General features: G+C 40.7%; 1 protein-coding gene across 1 annotated transcript in view; it reads left to right on the top strand.

Moving 5' to 3' along the window:
- The window catches only part of LOC306771611 (uncharacterized protein), a 137,702-nt gene that overhangs the window by 8,409 nt on the left and 111,881 nt on the right, over positions 1 to 17,412 (top strand). The window contains exons 2-3 of the mRNA XM_079260853.1: positions 8,808 to 11,098; positions 12,935 to 13,055. Of these exons, the coding sequence (XP_079116979.1) occupies positions 9,059 to 11,098; positions 12,935 to 13,055 (2,161 nt within the window). The 5' untranslated portion in view covers positions 8,808 to 9,058. The remainder of the gene's footprint in view (positions 1 to 8,807; positions 11,099 to 12,934; positions 13,056 to 17,412) is intronic.

Raw genomic sequence — 17,412 nt, 5'->3', positions numbered from 1 at the left:
TTTTCCTCTGTAAATCAAGCCATGTGTGGCAGCTGGTGAGTGGTAATAGTCTGTTTCCACTGTACCTTCTGGCGTTATGGTTGCTATCCCTCTGAACTGGTGCCAAGTTGGACGCTGGTCAGAAAACTGGGCACTCAAGGGGAACACTGCAGCACTTTGGAACAAGAACAGAACTTGCAAATCAGTCTCAGATTGGAAAATCAATTTCCTCCAGGTTCATACTGTCCCCACTTTTCCCATTAGACCATTTGTTATGGTATCACATATTTTCCCAGTTTGTTCTGTATTGGGTTTGAAGGTTGTTTTTATTTTCTTTTATTTCTGTTAAGTATTTATAATTCAGACATTTGTTTTCCACAGGTTTACAGAATTTTATGGTGTTACATGTAAAAGTACTGAGGTCCGCTTTGTTATAAGGTTATAAGGTCTTTTGACATTTACCTGTTAAAATGAAAGTCATGTGCTTAACAGTATCACGTGTGAAAATGCAGAGGCAGCCATTAAACACTTGTCTTCAAAGGAAGTACATCACTGAAAAAAATCCATTAATAATTCATGGATGTTTGAGGAATCAAATGCAATGTCGACTATAGCCACAATAAGACTATAACCACAATAAAACTAAAAAAAAAAATACAACAGCAAAGCAGAAAAAGTGACAAAATGTTAGAAAATTACAATAAAATAGACAGGAGGACAGAAAAGCAGAAGAGTAAACTCAAAAATTGTAAAAAAAAAAAAAAAAAAAAAACACAGCAAAAACAGGAAAACAGCATTCAAGTAAACACAACAACTAACGTAAATCAGAAGAAACCTACAATAAAACAACATTTAAATGATGCTTAACATTAAAACAATATAAAACTAAGCAGCAACATTTGCTGTTACCATTAGGTTCCGCCCGTTGGCCGTTTCTAAGATGATGATTGTTTTTTCTCTTTTTTGTTTGTGTGTTTTAAAGTCCCAGGAGGGAGGTCTCCCACAGCCCTTGTGGATAATAAACGGACACAGTTGATATATTTTTATATAGATTATTATTTCAGAAAAGCATTGATACCTTAATGAATCCTATAACATTGCATTGATACCATATTTCAATGCTACTGAGAGACCAGCAGGCAGATGACTGACTGGCAGTAAAACTGAAATATGAAACGTCCAAATGATTGGACAAGATTTTATATTTATTATTATATTAAACACATAAGACTGGCCCAGGGCAGTGCCCCACTGGTTAAAGGGTTAAGAAAACATCCTATAAAACACAACAAAGAAAGTTTCATTGTATTTTCTAAACTACTATCTAACCGGTGCTGCAAGATACATGATCTAATATGAGTTTTTACAGTTATTTTTATAACATCAGATATTACGGAAAAAAAACTGCAGTTCTTTTGTTCAAATTGGTTTAAAATGTTTCTTATCAGTGGAAAATATCAGACAGCCACCACTGACCTGAAAAGCGTCTGATTACAGCTTCTACAGAATCAGCGGATGTTGTCGTGCAACATTGCCTGTGCATGCTACTCCTGTCTGGTGGAGTCTGTCAGCAGGATTACATTACATACCAACATCAGATAGCTTTGGCCTCATATCTGCACATTTTCCTTTGGAAATTCATAAAAATGATAAATATTTAGAAGGAAAAGATGTTTCAAACAGACTTTTTGTGTTTTGATTCAGGGTTGTGTTACATCTTTAGTTGCGATATCACAGCTCCTGCTGCAACTCTACTCTCTCATCATCATGGCTTCGAGCCAGCACAGCACTCTCCTTCACACACACACGACTTGTTCATCTCGCTGTCCTTCTGCCTCTGTCTATATCAGCATCTGCTGCTCTAGCCCTCTTCACCCGACTTCATCTCAGCTGCTCACGTCAATGTCCGTGTCAGTCGGAGGATAAATTAATGGATCAAGGGGTGCAAATGAAGTTCAGGCTCCTCTACTCTCAATCAATACCAGCAGCTATATTCTGATGGACTTGTTCTCTCAATGGCGTCCCATCCCCCGGCTCTGTCACATGCATAATGCAGTGGGTGTCCACGCTGAGTTGAGCAGACTTCAATATTTTCATTTCTGTAATAGTTTCTGCCTACATTTCATCACAGAAACAACAGAAAAGGTTAAAGTTTTACTTTATTCGTTATTTTTTCCATCCTATCTTTGTAGCTGTTTAAGCTCTGATGGCTTTTCACTGGGATTTACTTAAATACATGGTGGCTTAAGACGCTCAAGTCTCCTTCAAAATAAATCTGATATGAAACAAAAACATTTTGTTTCTTCTCTTTAAAACTGCATAATTTGCTGTGGTCTGTTAGAATTTCCTGGAAAATTTTGAATATTTTGGATTGCTGGGAGAAAAAGTCAAACATTTTTTTATATGAGTTCTTTATTTGCCGCTTTAAAGGTGGAGTATGTACGATTTTCAATATTTTCAAAATAAATTAACTAATAAAATAACTACAATCATAATTAGATAGTTTTTTTTAAACATGTAGGTTCCAGTCTGTCCATATTTGATGTGTTATTAAATTACAAGTTTAATTAATGACAAATGACAAAAAGCACTTTTTTTTACTGGTAGGCAAACATCTAAGAAGGGTCTTTGTCATTAATTAAACTTGTAATTTAATAACACATCAAATATGGACAGACTGGAACCTACATGTTTAAAAAAAACTATCTAATTATGATTGTAGTTATTTTTTTAGTTAATTTATTTTGAAAATATTGAAACTCTTACATACTCCATCTTTAACAAAGTGAGATGGGAATTATTTACTATTTATCACCATTTATGTGTGACATCAGTTGTTTAACCCTTACTTGTCACGTGTCACATGGTGTTTAATAGGGAATGCTGAGCTTTATAGGTTTAAAATAATAGGCCAGAACTGTTTAGATGCCACTTTACGGACATTGCAGCTGAGAATTATTTGCATGTATTTGATGCATAAGAACACAACAAACTCCTACTGTTCTCCTACTCGAAAGACATGTATGTTAGGTTAATTGATTACTTCTAAGTCACTTTGGATAAAAGTGTTAAATGACTGTAGAATAGAATAGTTGGCATGCAAGTCCCGGTTATTATTCTTTGTGTCATTTAAAAATGGTCATATTTTGAGATTCTGGCTTCTGTGTCCAACCTGCAGCTACTCTGAAGACAACACAGAAGGATCAGTGGTGACACTGACATGCTTTCTAGTGACTGACAGGCTAAACAAAACAGCAACTGTGTTCCTTACAGTTTTTGGACAGTGTGAAATATATTTTGTACTTAGCTTACCAAAAATGGTGCTGCACTATTGTTTAGCAAAAGAGAGAACAAGACCCACGTGAAGAAGAAAACTCTGTTGTGAGTAAAACATGGAGCACAAAGCTACCGCTGTTTTGGATTTTTTATTGTGCAGTATAAACAACAGACAAGGCAGAAGATGATCGCTATGTATTTACCCACAATGCAATGCTACACCAAATGCAGGAAGTAATTTTTTTGTAGTCCACTTTCTGAACTTGGTCATAACCGAGTCCATTTCTTTGGTCCAAATTAGAGTTTGTTTGGCGCATTCACGTTTCTTCAAACAAGGTGGACTTTCTGAGCAAACGGACCAGGATTCACATCAAAAGGCTGATATGAATGTGCCCTAAGTCATCCGTTGACCTGCACTGCCACTTTAAAGGCAAAGAGACTAAATGTCTTCCTAACACCCTGTGAGACAATGGGACCCTGCAGGGCCACAAACAACCAGACAAGGATCTCTTTTTGTGAAGAGTGTAACTGTGGGAATAGTAGCTCATAGGTGTGAAAATGACTGAGTTAAAGGGTGACAAATGAAGAGAGGAAGCAAAATGAGAAGAGACAAAGAAGAGTTTATTATTGCATTTTTAATGAAGCTTAACTCTGCTTAACTAGAGACAGACAGGGAATATCAGGGTCGATACTGCACCCAGCAACTGTTATATGCAGAAATAAACGACCAGCCAGCCCTCAAGGCTGAAAACGTTGAGGAGATTGGATCTCTGCAGTGAGGACAGGAGCATCAGATGAGGTTAAAGGAGGGAAAGTTGGCTCGTCTGGCTTGCCAACTTACTCACAAGTTGTCTTTGTTCTTACGGCTCCAGTTTTCAACGCTCAAACACTCTCCCACTGCTACCATACGGCAGCTCCAATCTGTCGCTGCTGGCAGATAGCTGGACTCCGCCGGCCTCGAATCGCTGACTTCTTTAAACAAAAGAGTTCTGTTGTCTGTTGCATTATTGGTGTGGAAAGTCGTTCAGCATTAACAGGGCTGTGAGAACTGGAAGGGTTTCAGCTCGGATTAGTTTAGTGACGGCCAAGAGATTCAACTCAAAGAAGAAAAAAACTCAGGATTTAAAAGTACAAACAAAAATGTATTTTTGATTAGAGTTTGGTGATGATGGACCAAACTAGTGACTTGGATTAGTGACGTTGTGAGGTTGAGGGAAACATCCAAGTGATTTCTGGATATATTTAGCACACAGGAAATCCTCTGTGTCATTTATCAGGGTAATCAGATCTTCATGGCTCATTTGGATTTTTGTAGTTGAATAAAAACCGAGCGTCACTTTGTGTAGTTTGTAATGTTTTAAAAACCAGGTCTGATCAGTGTGACGTCAGAGAGCAGCAGAGGAATGAGGAGGTTGATTCCGAGCCACAAATTGGAGTAAAAATGCAGCAAACATAAATAAGACAATATTCAGATTTATGTGATTATTTACCATTTGTCAGTATCCAAAAACTCCAGACGATGCAAATTTAGAAAAGGGGTGGGCAACTCCGGTCCTCAAGGGCTGCAGCCCAGTTTTAAGAGTTTCCCTGCTGCAAAACACCTGTCTCAGATCAATTGGAAATTAGCAGACTTGTGCACAGTTTAATGTCAAGCTCTGCACCAGCCTGATTTTTCAGTCTGATGTGTGTCAGGTTTGTTGCAGCAGGGAAACCCCTAACCCTGGCATGACTTCGGCCCTCGAGGATTGGCGTTGCCCTACCCTGATTTAGATTAAAGGCCAAAATAAGTCCACCAACCAGTTTTTGGACATGTCAACCGTAAAATAACAGTGGTGAAGTTAGAGATAGCAGCCATCTCAAATGTTCTCAACCCATTATATGGCAACAGATGGCATCTTATCTCATATTTCCTGACACGGACAGCAGTAGAGATCTCTAGACTGAAGATGTTAGTGGGATACATTTATTGATAAGGGTGTCTTATTTTGACATCTCAGTTATTGTGTGTTTCATATCAGTGCATTCACTTAAACTGTGATTCAGGTGACAGAAACTGATTTTATTAACCAACAGTCTGCACTGGGATATAAAATGCAAATCTCATTATAATAAATTATTAAAGTTGGTAAAGAAACAGTTTCGCACTTTGCAAAGGTTTTTAATTTTCTCTTTTCTCAGATATGTGACAGTTTTCTTATCTCTAGTCTGTAGGCTGTAGGACATCGCGTACATTTGTCTGTTTGTGTTACTGAATTAATTATTTGTATTATTAGGTCACAAAGTTGGCCCAACAAGAGCAAATAACATTATAATTTCTCCCAAATTAATGAACAACACAACACTGCTGCCCCTTTGTCTCATAGTTAGCATGAACTAGCACAGTAAACGTTACCTGTTGTGTCATGTTAACTGGGACGGCAACAAGGATACGTAGCTTTCCAGTTAGCTAAAGGTTACTTCCAACAAATCCTTGAAGCTAACACTAGCTTAGTAAGATAGCTAGCTACATACCTGACAAACATTAAGCACTGCTTCACAATTTAGTTTACATAGAAATTATGTAGAATAAACATAGAATTTAGCCTCAGATTGACAACCGTACACCAAAATATACCTTGATGTTTTTAGTTGTTGGAAATAAAATCCAGTGTTTCCTTTGCCAGCATTTCCTGCTGCTCTTTCTATGTCTGATGTTCCTCCCCGATGTTCCTCTACCTCCGTCAATGTCACACAGCTGTAATCTTTATACCGTAATGTTTTCTACTGTCGTTCGAACAGCCAAGAAATGAGCAAGTCCTTTCAAATTTCCTTTACATTGTTAGGAAAATAGTCCAATTCCCATCTTTTCTGTTGTAACATGCAAAAACGGCACCTGAGCAATGGTGGAGGGTTTATTTCCACTGTTTGCCAAGATTAGTCAACATCTGAAGGTAAAAGTAAACATGATGATGAGAACCGCATATACTGTTTGTGCTGCATTCTTCAATATTGATTTTTATTTACCTTTATTTGTCTCAGATCTCTTTTTCTCGTTTCTTTTTCTTTGATTAGATTGATTGATTCATAGTTTTCTGTTCCTTTATCCTTGATTTTAAGTTTCAACACAGCAGCATCCAGAACTACTGAATCTCTGGTTTCTTCTTTATCCCTGTTTGTACAGCACTCATCTTTTACCCCTTTTATTAGTAGAAATGAAGACGGAAAATACCTAATTAAGGAAGGAAAATTATAAGATTGCATTATAAGATTTTGATTGAAACTGACCATTTAATGAAATTATTCCATTTATACGATAAAAACGATCCCAGTTACATGACTTTTCTCCTATTTAGAAGGATCTGTTGTGCAACTGGATAGATATGGTCTTAGCTAAAAAAAAAAAAAACTCCTTTAAAATGTGACTTTTAAATCAGTGATTTCCAAATATGCCAACCAAGAAATAAACCAAAAGTGACAAAGTATACCCCAGCTTTAAGGGTTACCTTTTGCGTTTTATCGTCAATTTTGTCATTTATAGTGTAGATAGAGATAATTCACTTTGTTGCCACTAGATGTCACTGTTTCGCATACATTGGACCTTTAAGCTGCTGCAGTCTGAGGCATTGTTTCTTCCGATTATTCTAGCCTCCCCTAACATTTAATCATTACACAAATCAAAACTTTATTCATGTTCTAGAAAGTGTTTGACATTAAATTTACAAAGTTCCTTAAAGAGAGATTTTAGTCTTTCTGTGTTTTGTTTTGAGGATAATTTTGTTTTGGCCTTGATGAAATTTTAATGATAAGTGTTTTAATGTCCAGTGTTTTTTGTAAAGAAATGTTGGAAATTAAGTTGTAGTGGACAGTGTCCATGTGTGATGAGAACAGCCAAAAGTTCTTTTTAATGAGTACACAGACTATAGTTAAAGAGGCAAAAAGCTACATTGATGGCTCACCGCTGTGGACTACTTGTAGACTGAAACAAAGTCTGTCATGAGCCACACATCCCTCTACCTCTGCTTCCGACCTCCTACTCACCTTGTCTGCAAACGAATATCTGCAAAGACCAAAAACACAAGGCAGAATATGACATAAAGACATGTGACATGTAACTTACCTGTCAGTTGTAGCCACTTTAGCTCCCGCAGCGCTCTCCACATGTCCAAAGTTAGTCGGGTTTCTATCTCTTTCTTCATCTGACATCTTTTTCGCCATTTACCGCTGTTTCTTTAGAGGTAACATCGGATCCTCGTTGTGTTCCGTTGAATGTTTTGTTCCAGTCGGCGCCATTTTGCTTAAAAAATACACACTGCCATTGCTCACTGGCTGCAATCTTTTATAGGGATGGAGGATCCGGGAAGAGAGACGAGGCAGTGATTCACATGAACGCAAAGACTAGATCTATTCAGTACATTGATGCTACAAACTGTACAGAAAAGGAATTATTGATTTTTGTTTCTCCAAAGGACTTAAGGCACTTTTTCATTAGTATCAGCTTGTCTCAACTTAACTCGCCTCGGCTTGGTTTGGAGGGTTTTCCACTCGGCTTTTGTACCCGTTTACCGGTACTGTTTTTGTAACTTCTCAGCCCAGGTTCTAAGCTGAGTCGGGTTGTGTGTGACGTTGCCAGACATCATGCGGCTATTGGTCAGGGGCGCGGCCAATCAGAGGTCAGGGAGTGACATCACTGGAAGAGTGACTCTATCTTGCAAGTTAATTTATATTATGTGACAAGCAATGTCGCAACAAAAGTCTGTTCCATGGTCCAACTCTGATCTGGAGACATTTCTTTGCTTGATCGCTGAGGAAAGGATACAGAGGGAACCAGATGGAGCGACACGAATTGAAAAAAATCTATCAAGCCCTTTTCATTTCAATGGCTACGGGTACCAGAGGAGTTTTCAGGAGAAGCTGGAAAAGCTCCAAAGTGACTATTGGCAGGTCAAGGACCACAATGGTCGGAGTGGATCAAACAGACGAGACTGGAAGTGGTTCCAACAAATGGATACAATCTATGGTCAGCGACCGGCGAGCCGCAGACCAAGTAGCACATTGTGGCTGGGTCCTGTGTTGTTATAGAGCTTGTCGTGCAGAACACTGAAATCGCAGTAATTTCGCTCAAACCCCGCTCATTTCAGACCTGGTACTAAATTGTAATGGAAAAGAAACTGGACCAAGCTGAGACGAATCGAGGCGAGTTAAGTTGAGAAGAGCTGATACGAATGGAAAAGAGGCATATGTGGCTTTGGAGGTGGCTTGTGCTCAGAAACATGCATTTTGTGCTGCATGTTTAAAGAAAAAAGTTTAAAAGCTGAAAAGCTGAGTTTAAAGAGCTGCACTAAGGCATGGATAATATGGATGATGGGCATACCAGAGAAGTTTTTAACGGTTCAGTCAGGATGAGACTGGTATGAATGAAGATTTTCAAAGGTGTATAGCAGGAAGTTCTCTCAGAATAAAGTGACAGTGTTTCACTTGTTTTAAACAGCAACACATTAATTAAAATATCGCAAATATGTAATGAATTATCTTTGTAAGCTGAGATAACAATGTCTTGTCTTTTTCATTCACAGGTATGAGGAATAGGGAGGTGTTAGAGGTGTCCCCTGGGCATATTTGTCCTCTGGCCAGTCTGTGGTCTGCACACAGACACTCTGGAAGGCAGAAGGAAGAATGTCTAAAAATAAACTGAGAGCCACCACCACCAGTTAATTCAAGTTGACAAGAAGAAAAAGGACAAAGAATCACCTCTCTTTTACCCTGTCCAACTCCTTCTGTGCTCCATTTCTGTTTTTCTGTCCTCATTACGTGCTGAGCGGAGGTCATGTCCCAGTCTGGAAAAGTCCTTCATCTGTATGTGGAAGTGAGGTCTGCCCCAGATCAGAATGGAAAGAGTGAGGAAGGAATCGCCCAGGGGATTCTGGTCCAGGACAGTCCTGCGGAGCTCCTGACTCAGTTAGCGAGCCAGACGACTGACGGCAAAGCCTCCACAGCTCATCAGCCGGTCCAGGACAGCACCCTCAGTCAGTCTCCTTCCAAAAACACCGTGAGCTTTCAGCTCAAACAAGCCAGCAGCTCACCTAAAGTCAGCAAACGCTGGAGTTCTCCCGTCCGCTCTTCACCGTCTCATGGAATGGTTGGCGTGCATCACACTCCTCCTGATGGGAAGCGGTCCGTGGTCACCTTTAGCTACGTTGAGAAGTCCAATGTGAAGACTGTGGACGGTCCTCACAACTCTATTTGCGAGAGACGAACCAGAGAGGAACGATCCATCCCCTCCCACTTTCAGAAACGCTGCAACGATCCAGTGTGGTTTGGAAGTCCCAGTTCATCGTGCAGCTCCAGCCCAAAGCTGACTTTCAGATCTCAAGGGAGTCACCAGCAGACGTTCTCACCCAGCCTTCGCCAGCCACACTTGGATCCAATCGGCAGGGCAGCTACGCAGAGGGCTGTGGAGGAGTTTGGCTCCCCCTTGTTGAGGATTAAACTAGCCCATGCGCTTGAGCACACCTCATCCTCACGCTACAACCAACAGCCACGCTGTCAGTCCTGGGCTGGATCACCAGTTCAGCGTCAGAACATCGGCGTAAACCCCAAAGACCACATCGCTGATATAAACCTGGCCACTTACGGGCTTCCTCGGAGCCCGGGATTGGACCAGCTACTTTCAAGGCCACGGTCCTGTGCTGAGCCCCAGAGCCCTCTTCATCGGACAGCAGAAAGCAGAGATATGACAGGGAGTCCAGCCACCAAAAGGCACATTTGTGGAAGCACTTCACAGCAGGGAGCAATCCTTAAATTTGGCAATAATGGAGTCGAGGGTTTGAACCAGTTAAGTGACAGCAAATCTTCCTCTCCAGCTCACAGCCCTGAAGTCGCCCGTAGGCTTGCTGAGGAAGCTTTCAAAGTATCCTCCATTTTCACAGAGGCAAGGAGGTCCTCTTTGCACAACACGTCAGGTGAAGCAGTAAGCAGCCCAAACTCTGGAGGGTCAGCTCCAAACGCACAACAGTCTAAGCAAACGCTTAAAATGAACATCCCTTTAAATGACCAACACACGGCAGCAACTGACAACACAGACTCTCACCAGCCGGTCAACTCGCTTACAAATCATGGCACACACCGAGAATCGGCCGCTCAGAGTTCCCCCGCCTTACCGTCGCGCATCCTTCGCCCTTCTCATCCTCCCACTGAGATCAGCTCTCCCATTAGAGACCCAAGGCTTTTCCAAGCTGAACTCCGAGCACCAGACACCCCCACCCTGCATCGCTGTCAGCCACCACAATACACCGGAGACTCCTGGTCAACGAGTCTGGACAGGAGAGGAGATCCAAACTGTTATGAGACAACAGACTGCACAGAAATTGCTCGCAGGCTCTTTATCAATCAGCGTGTTGAGGAAGCACCAGTCAGCTGGACTTCCAGGCAGCAGTGGGGGAATCGAACCGAGAGCGGCCCCAGGCCTGTATCCGAGTCCAGTACCAATCAAACTCCCAGTCAACAGTCTGGGCAACAGCGGCGGCCGCCGCTCAGTCCAACAGCCCAGCAGAAACGGGCTGAGCAGAGACGGCGGGAGATTCTTCTGCTCGGACCTGTGGCCCTAGACTCTGCAGAGGAGGACGAAGGTTGTGATGAGGAAGGGCAGAGCGGTGAGGCGGAGGGATATGAGGCAGGCCAACAACCTCACCTGGGGAGGGGAGGAGAACCTCCAGAGGTGGAGCAGAATGGAGTCATGGGAGGATCATCGTCACGGAGCTCCAGCGGGGTGACGGGGAGCTTGGGGGACAGAGATTGTATGTCTCCAGAGTCCAGTCAGTCCAGTCACCAGAGCAACGAGACAGGAGCTGCCACCTCAGGGATACAGGTGAGCACCGGGCGCTCTGTTATGTTCTGTTTTTCCATCAACACCACCTTCCTCTTGGGTCACCATCCTGCAGGTTTTAGATGTTTCCCTGCTGCAGCACATCTAACTCAAACCAGTGGGTCATCAGCATTTCTCAATCCTGGTCCTCAGGACCCCTTGTCCTGCAGGTTTTAGATGTTTCTGAGCACACCTGATTCGGATTCGTGCAACTGCTTGTCAAGTTTCTTGCAAGCCAGCCAATGAGCCATTTATTACAGTGACGTGTTTTCAGGTACGGAAATGTGTTACACAAGCAGAGGGGGGTCCTGAGGACCAGGATTGACAAACAAATATGACAACAAGTTTTTGGGAAATCCTTTTATTTGAATCAGCTGGGAAACATAAAAAACATGGGGACAAATGGTCCCAAGAGGTCTGGTGATGGTGATCCATGCATTAACCCTTTTATGCATGCATAACAATGCAACATTTTTTAAATACAGTAGTTTACTGTTCACTAGTGATATTTAGAATTTATCATTTAATGTATTTTGTAGAATATTTCTCAAAGAATATATAATCATAATTATATTGTGTAAATCTATTCAGTACAGCTATATCATTTTCTTTTCCTATTTATTGCAAAGGCTAACTTGCGTAATTACATTATGTTCAGTTATATAATATATTTATTTATTCTTCAATGAGTGGAAACATATTGGACTCACGAACATCCACTGAAGTGGTTTATTTATAAAAATACAATCCTCAATCATGAATATGCAGAAAAAAAAGCTTCTAAATAGGTGTTCACTGAATGGCCACTATGCATGAAAGGGTTAAACTAACAAGAAACATTAATTTTTAATTCTTCCGCTAAATTATGCTCATTATATTTTGGCCTTGCCTTTGTTTTCATGTCAGACGTAACAGATTTATGTCAGTTTTCTTTGTTATAACTTGTCCCGTGATGCTTTGCTGCAGAGTAAAGCTTGTTCCATCCTCTACGAGAAGCGAGAACGTTCTTCTTGTTCTCGAGGCTCCGAGAAGAAAATGACGTCATTTTGTTCTTGCGGATGCGTTTGAAGACAGTTCTCGACACATCGGGCTGCAGAACTTTTTTCCTTGCGGGGCTCCAAGAAGTATCGTGTGGTTGGTCGGACATGTGAGGTGGGCGTGGTTAACACGGATAAAGCAGGAAGCAGAGTTGCTGCTTCGCGTTTTTACTGCTGCAGGTAAAACGGATTGTTTTGATAAAACAGCTGATCGAGGTGGTGAGAAAGTACCAACATTTTTACATGTGGCATTAAAACATTCGGACTCAGCCGTGTGTACGACCCGCCCTGCCACGTGCACGACCCGCCCTGCCGCGTGCACGACCTGCCCCGCCACGTGCACGAGCCACAGACGAAGTTGCTCGTTAAATATGAAACTAGAAACTCGGAGAGCGGAAACCTCCGCCAAGCACGATGTTAAAGAATCCTTTTAAAACATTCCTGGATCCAAACGGTGATCTGGATCACCTCCAGAATTTATTCAGTTCTTCATTTTCACATTTCCAACAACTCTTGAAATTTTTATAAAAATCCGTCCGTAACTTTTTAAGTTATCTCGAGCACAAAGACGGTGGTAAAAACATAACCTGGTGGAGGAAACAACCGGGTTCATGGCACATAAAGCAGACATCGCCCCCCGCAGTGACCCCTCCCCGCTGCAGACCTGCTTCTCCTGGAGGATGGATGGACCTGACAAACAAGAAGTTTTTTCTTGTTTCTTGCAGCCTCGAGACGAAACTCAGTTCCTGCTTCTTGTGGAGGACGGAACAATCTTTAGTCTTTTGTCTCTTTGATTCTGCAGACGGACAGTGGAAGTGCAGTTCCTGTGCCATCGCTACATTGTCAGAGGATTGCACGCGCTAAGTGGGAGTTTTTATTTGGGACCCCTGCAGAGGGAGCTGCTGGCAGCAGAGGGGAGAAAAGTAAGAGCTTGTCTACCTCACTCACAACTATTTTCTCTGCTTTTGCCTTAATGTTTTTTTAAGATTAATCATCCTTCATTCTTTAAAGAGGAATATTTCACCTGGAGACAGCTAAGCTGAAGCAGAAGCTCTGCTTGTCGCTGTCGGTTTACTGCTGTTCAGATGTAATAAGTCAGCCGGTGCAGTCAGGTTGCATCTCATTTAAAAGTGTTCCAGACTGCCAGGGTGATATCTGGATTTCCTTTCCTTGAACACATTTCTTTACAAAAAGCTTTTCTTTAAACCCAAGGTGGAAACATTTGCCAGTATTTTCTTATTTACAACTCTTGATTCCAAAGAAGTTTTAGTCACAATAGAGAGAAAAAAACAAGTTCAAAGAGAGACTAATTAGTATTTCATGAAAACAATAATCCCATCCTGAATTTGGTGCCTTAAACACATCTTACAGAGTTGGTAGAAGTCCATGATACCCACTGTGTTACATGTCCTTCTTGTCTTTTAACAACAGTCTGTGAACATCTGGGAACTGTGTCCTATATCTTCTGTTTTATGATCCTAGCTGCTCGACAATCCTGGATCTTCCATATTTGAATTAGCTTTTTATGTGCAACCCTGTGATGGACTGGCTACCTGTCCAGGGTGTACCCTGCCTCTCGCCCAAACAATGCTGGGATGGGCTCCTGCGACCCTTAACTGAGAAAAGCGGTCAAAGTAATGGATGGATGGATGTTGAACAAAATGTGTTTAGTTGGTGAAAGTTCTGGACTACAGGCAGACAGGCAGACAAGTCATAACCTGGATTTTTGTACTACAAACAAGTAGTTTAGCATTTCCTACTGAAATATGCAAGTTCATTACAGATGTCCTCAGTTTCATCTTATCATTCCTCCATCACCCATACAAATCCTCCTGTGGCATCACCTGGCTGGGATTGGCTCCCTCCCACCACACCTCCTTCATCTGCTCTGCTGATTCGCTGCTGTCTGGACCAATGGCTGCAGCACACATCACCACCCCACTATAAGAAGAGCTGCAACCCGACGACTGTTGTGGAGACGGCTTGCCCATTTAGAGAATGTCTGGTATCGGTGTTGAGCTTTTGACAGCATCTTTTGTGACCAACTGTGGTTTTTTTTTTTTGTTATTTAGGTTTTTATTAAGTGTTTTCAATTTCTCAATCAACAAACCAAACAATGATAACAACAATAAATAATAAAAAATAAAATGAAATAAAATAAAAGTAATGGCACAATCATGGTATTGTAATCACAGAAAAGTCTTGATTTTTAAGGAATGACATGAAAAAAGTCCATGTTTTGTTAGCTTTGTCCTGGATGTTATGTACCTTAGAAATAAAGATCTCATATGCAGCAGTCTCAGTCATCAGTTTGATCCAATCCTCAATTTTTGGTCTATGAGGACTCTTCCAAATCCGTAGAATCAATCTGAGCGCCACTACAAATGCAGCCACCACAAATCCAAACATTTCCTTTGTAAATGTAGATGGCATAATTGTCTTGTCTCCCAGCAAGCACAACTGTGGCACTGCTGGGATAGGCAAGCCAGTCCATTTTTTCAAATTGCTGATAACCTCCATCCAAAATGGAAAGACCAGAGGACATTCCCAGAAACAATGAAGGTATGTCCCAACATCAGTTCCACATTTCCAACATGTATCACTCTGTACTAGTCCCATTTTAAAAAGCTTTGATGGAGTAAAATAATAGCGATGAATAGTTTTGTAGTGAATAAATCTGCTTCTAGCATCTCTAGTTGCCCAACCCAAACTTGAAATAATGTTGCTCCACACCTCTTCACTAATTTCAGTATGTAAATCTTTTTGCCACCAACTGAGGTTTTGAGGATTTTTGTGTGTAGAGTTTGAGCCTAGATTTTGTTTTACTTTTGGTTTTTGTGTTGTCAGTGATGCTGCTGCAGTTTATTGTTTGTACTTGTTTACTTTGTTTAGAGCTTTTTCCTTTTGGCTTGTTTGTTTGTGGGACAATAAATTCCCCAAAAACTTTTATTTTATGTTGCTTCCAAGTGGCAACCTCCGGCAGTTAATAGTGAAGCCTATGCGAAGTGCATAAAACTGCAGTTCCCCCTTCATCCACTAGAGGCTGCAAAACAAAGCAAATACCCATAGACTCCCATGTTAAAAAGACCAACTTCACAGCAGGAATAAACATGTTTACAGCAGAAATAAACATGTTTACAGCAGAAATAAACATGTTTACAGCTGAAATAAACATGTTTACAGCAGAAATAAACATGTTTACAGCTGAAATAAACATGTTTACAGCAGAAATAAACATGTCTACAGCCTGGTACAAAAATCCATTTTAGGTTTACCAGGTCAGGTTTACCTTCATGATAACTGTGGGGGGAGTGGATTTTTTTCTAACTCGCCCTTTTAAATGTAATTTAATCTCGAATTTCAGCATATTTAGGGGCGTGTCCTTTTGATTGACAGGTACCCAATCTCCCGCTTCAAATAAGAAGAACGTAGAACAACCACGGTTTTTAGCCGGTTAAGAACGTCACTTAGCTTTAGCCCGCTTACCTCCGTTAGCTGGTTAGCTCCTGTTATCTCCGGGTTAGCTCGGTTAGCTCTTAGCTACAGGAAGCTCGGAGTTCGCTAGATGTCAATCATCCACCATGACGCTCACAGCCCCCCTCTCAGCTCCACCTCTTTGTCCATATTTGTATTTTTCGGGTGAGACGACACGCATGCCCCTGCAAAGATGGTGATGGTAGGAACTGCCCACCGAGCTTCAATTCAGCTCTTCAGAAACCTACGGGTGACGTCATGGAGGCTCCGCCCATCTTTTATATACAGTCTATGGCTGCGTCCTTTATTCCCCTAGCGAGTCGGGTTATAACAGCCATCTCCAAAAACACATCATCTGGTTGAGAGCATTTGTTGCTCTGAAGCATTTCCTTCCTTTTAACATTTAAATATAAATGTTATCAGTTTCATCGCTACTAATGCAATACCGTACCATCAGAGATGCAGGCTTTTTAACGAAGCACTGATAATTGGTCCTTTTCTTCTGCTGTGACTCAGATCATATTAAATGAACTTCATCCCAGCGAAGACGGCAGTGTTCCTGGATCATGTTCACACATGGCTTGTTCTCGAGCTTTGAGCTGCATTTGCGGATTGCATTGCAAACTGTGTTTACAGACAGACATTTCTGGAAGTTTTCCTGAGCCGATGCAGTAAATCCCACCACAGAATGGTGGCTGTTTTTAATGTCATGCTTTCTTATGAGAATCCAGCTCTGATATTTGATCGTTTACTTGCAAACAGAGATGTCTCAAGATTTTTTAAGATCTGTAGATAATTGATTATTGCGTGTCTACAATATTACGTTAAAGAACATTATTAAAAATTGCTTCAAATTTTTTGTTTTTGCATATTTCTGAATCTCTGCACATTTGAAAGACTTTGCCTCCTTAGGGTGCTCTTTTTATTCCCATTCTTCCTAACCTGTTGTCAGTCAGTCTAATTAGTTATAAAATGTCCCTTTACCTGAATGTTTTTAGCACTGCTTACTTTTCCAGCCTTTAGTTACTTTTCTTCTTTTTTGTTTTTTGTCAGATCTGTTACTGCCCTGAAAGTTGGGTTTAAAGAATATTTTAAACATTGATTACGTGTTCTGTTGTGAAAAAATACTTTGTTTTATGAAACTTGGAAATTATTATATTTACCTTTATTTATATTTTAGAAAGCATACTGCTATAAAGTCTGGGCGAGATGACAAAATCTCATATCTCGACATCGCTAATTTTATATCCCCATAATGATATACATAACCATATAAAGTTGTGTGTGTAATGTCATCAGTGCTCTGAAACACGCCTGCTACCGTCTTCCTCCATGTTTATGTATTCCAGCGTGCTGTAAAGTGTATCTTGACGTAAAATATTGCAGTAAAGCACCTTATCGTGGCGTAAACGACAGAGCCTCATATGAAATGTTAGACCTTTTTTATATATATCGTCATATACATATATATATATATATATATATATATATATAAATATACAAATTTGAATTTATTTCAAACTAAAAGTTTTAAAAACAAAGTAAATATCTTTAACAACAAACAAAACAAGCTTCTGAAGTTCAAAAATAGTTTTGGAAGAAGGGTCACACTTCAAATAATGACATTTTCACAGGATAGTATTACAGTCTATATTCCTTAATAATCTAACTTCGACAATACGCAGTGGTAATTCACACAATAAATCCTAATATACAATATGCTTAAAAAATATCACTATTAGCTTCGTATCTTGTAATTATACAGTCTTTTATCATTTTTATCAATTTCCCTATTAATTGACATAT

This window comes from Telmatherina bonti (assembly GCF_933228915.1).
Source record: "Telmatherina bonti genome assembly, chromosome: 21".
In the NCBI taxonomy this organism is placed as follows: domain Eukaryota; kingdom Metazoa; phylum Chordata; class Actinopteri; order Atheriniformes; family Telmatherinidae; genus Telmatherina; species Telmatherina bonti.
The sequence above is the reverse complement of the archived record's forward strand: the minus strand, read 5'-3'. Positions and strand labels throughout refer to the sequence as shown.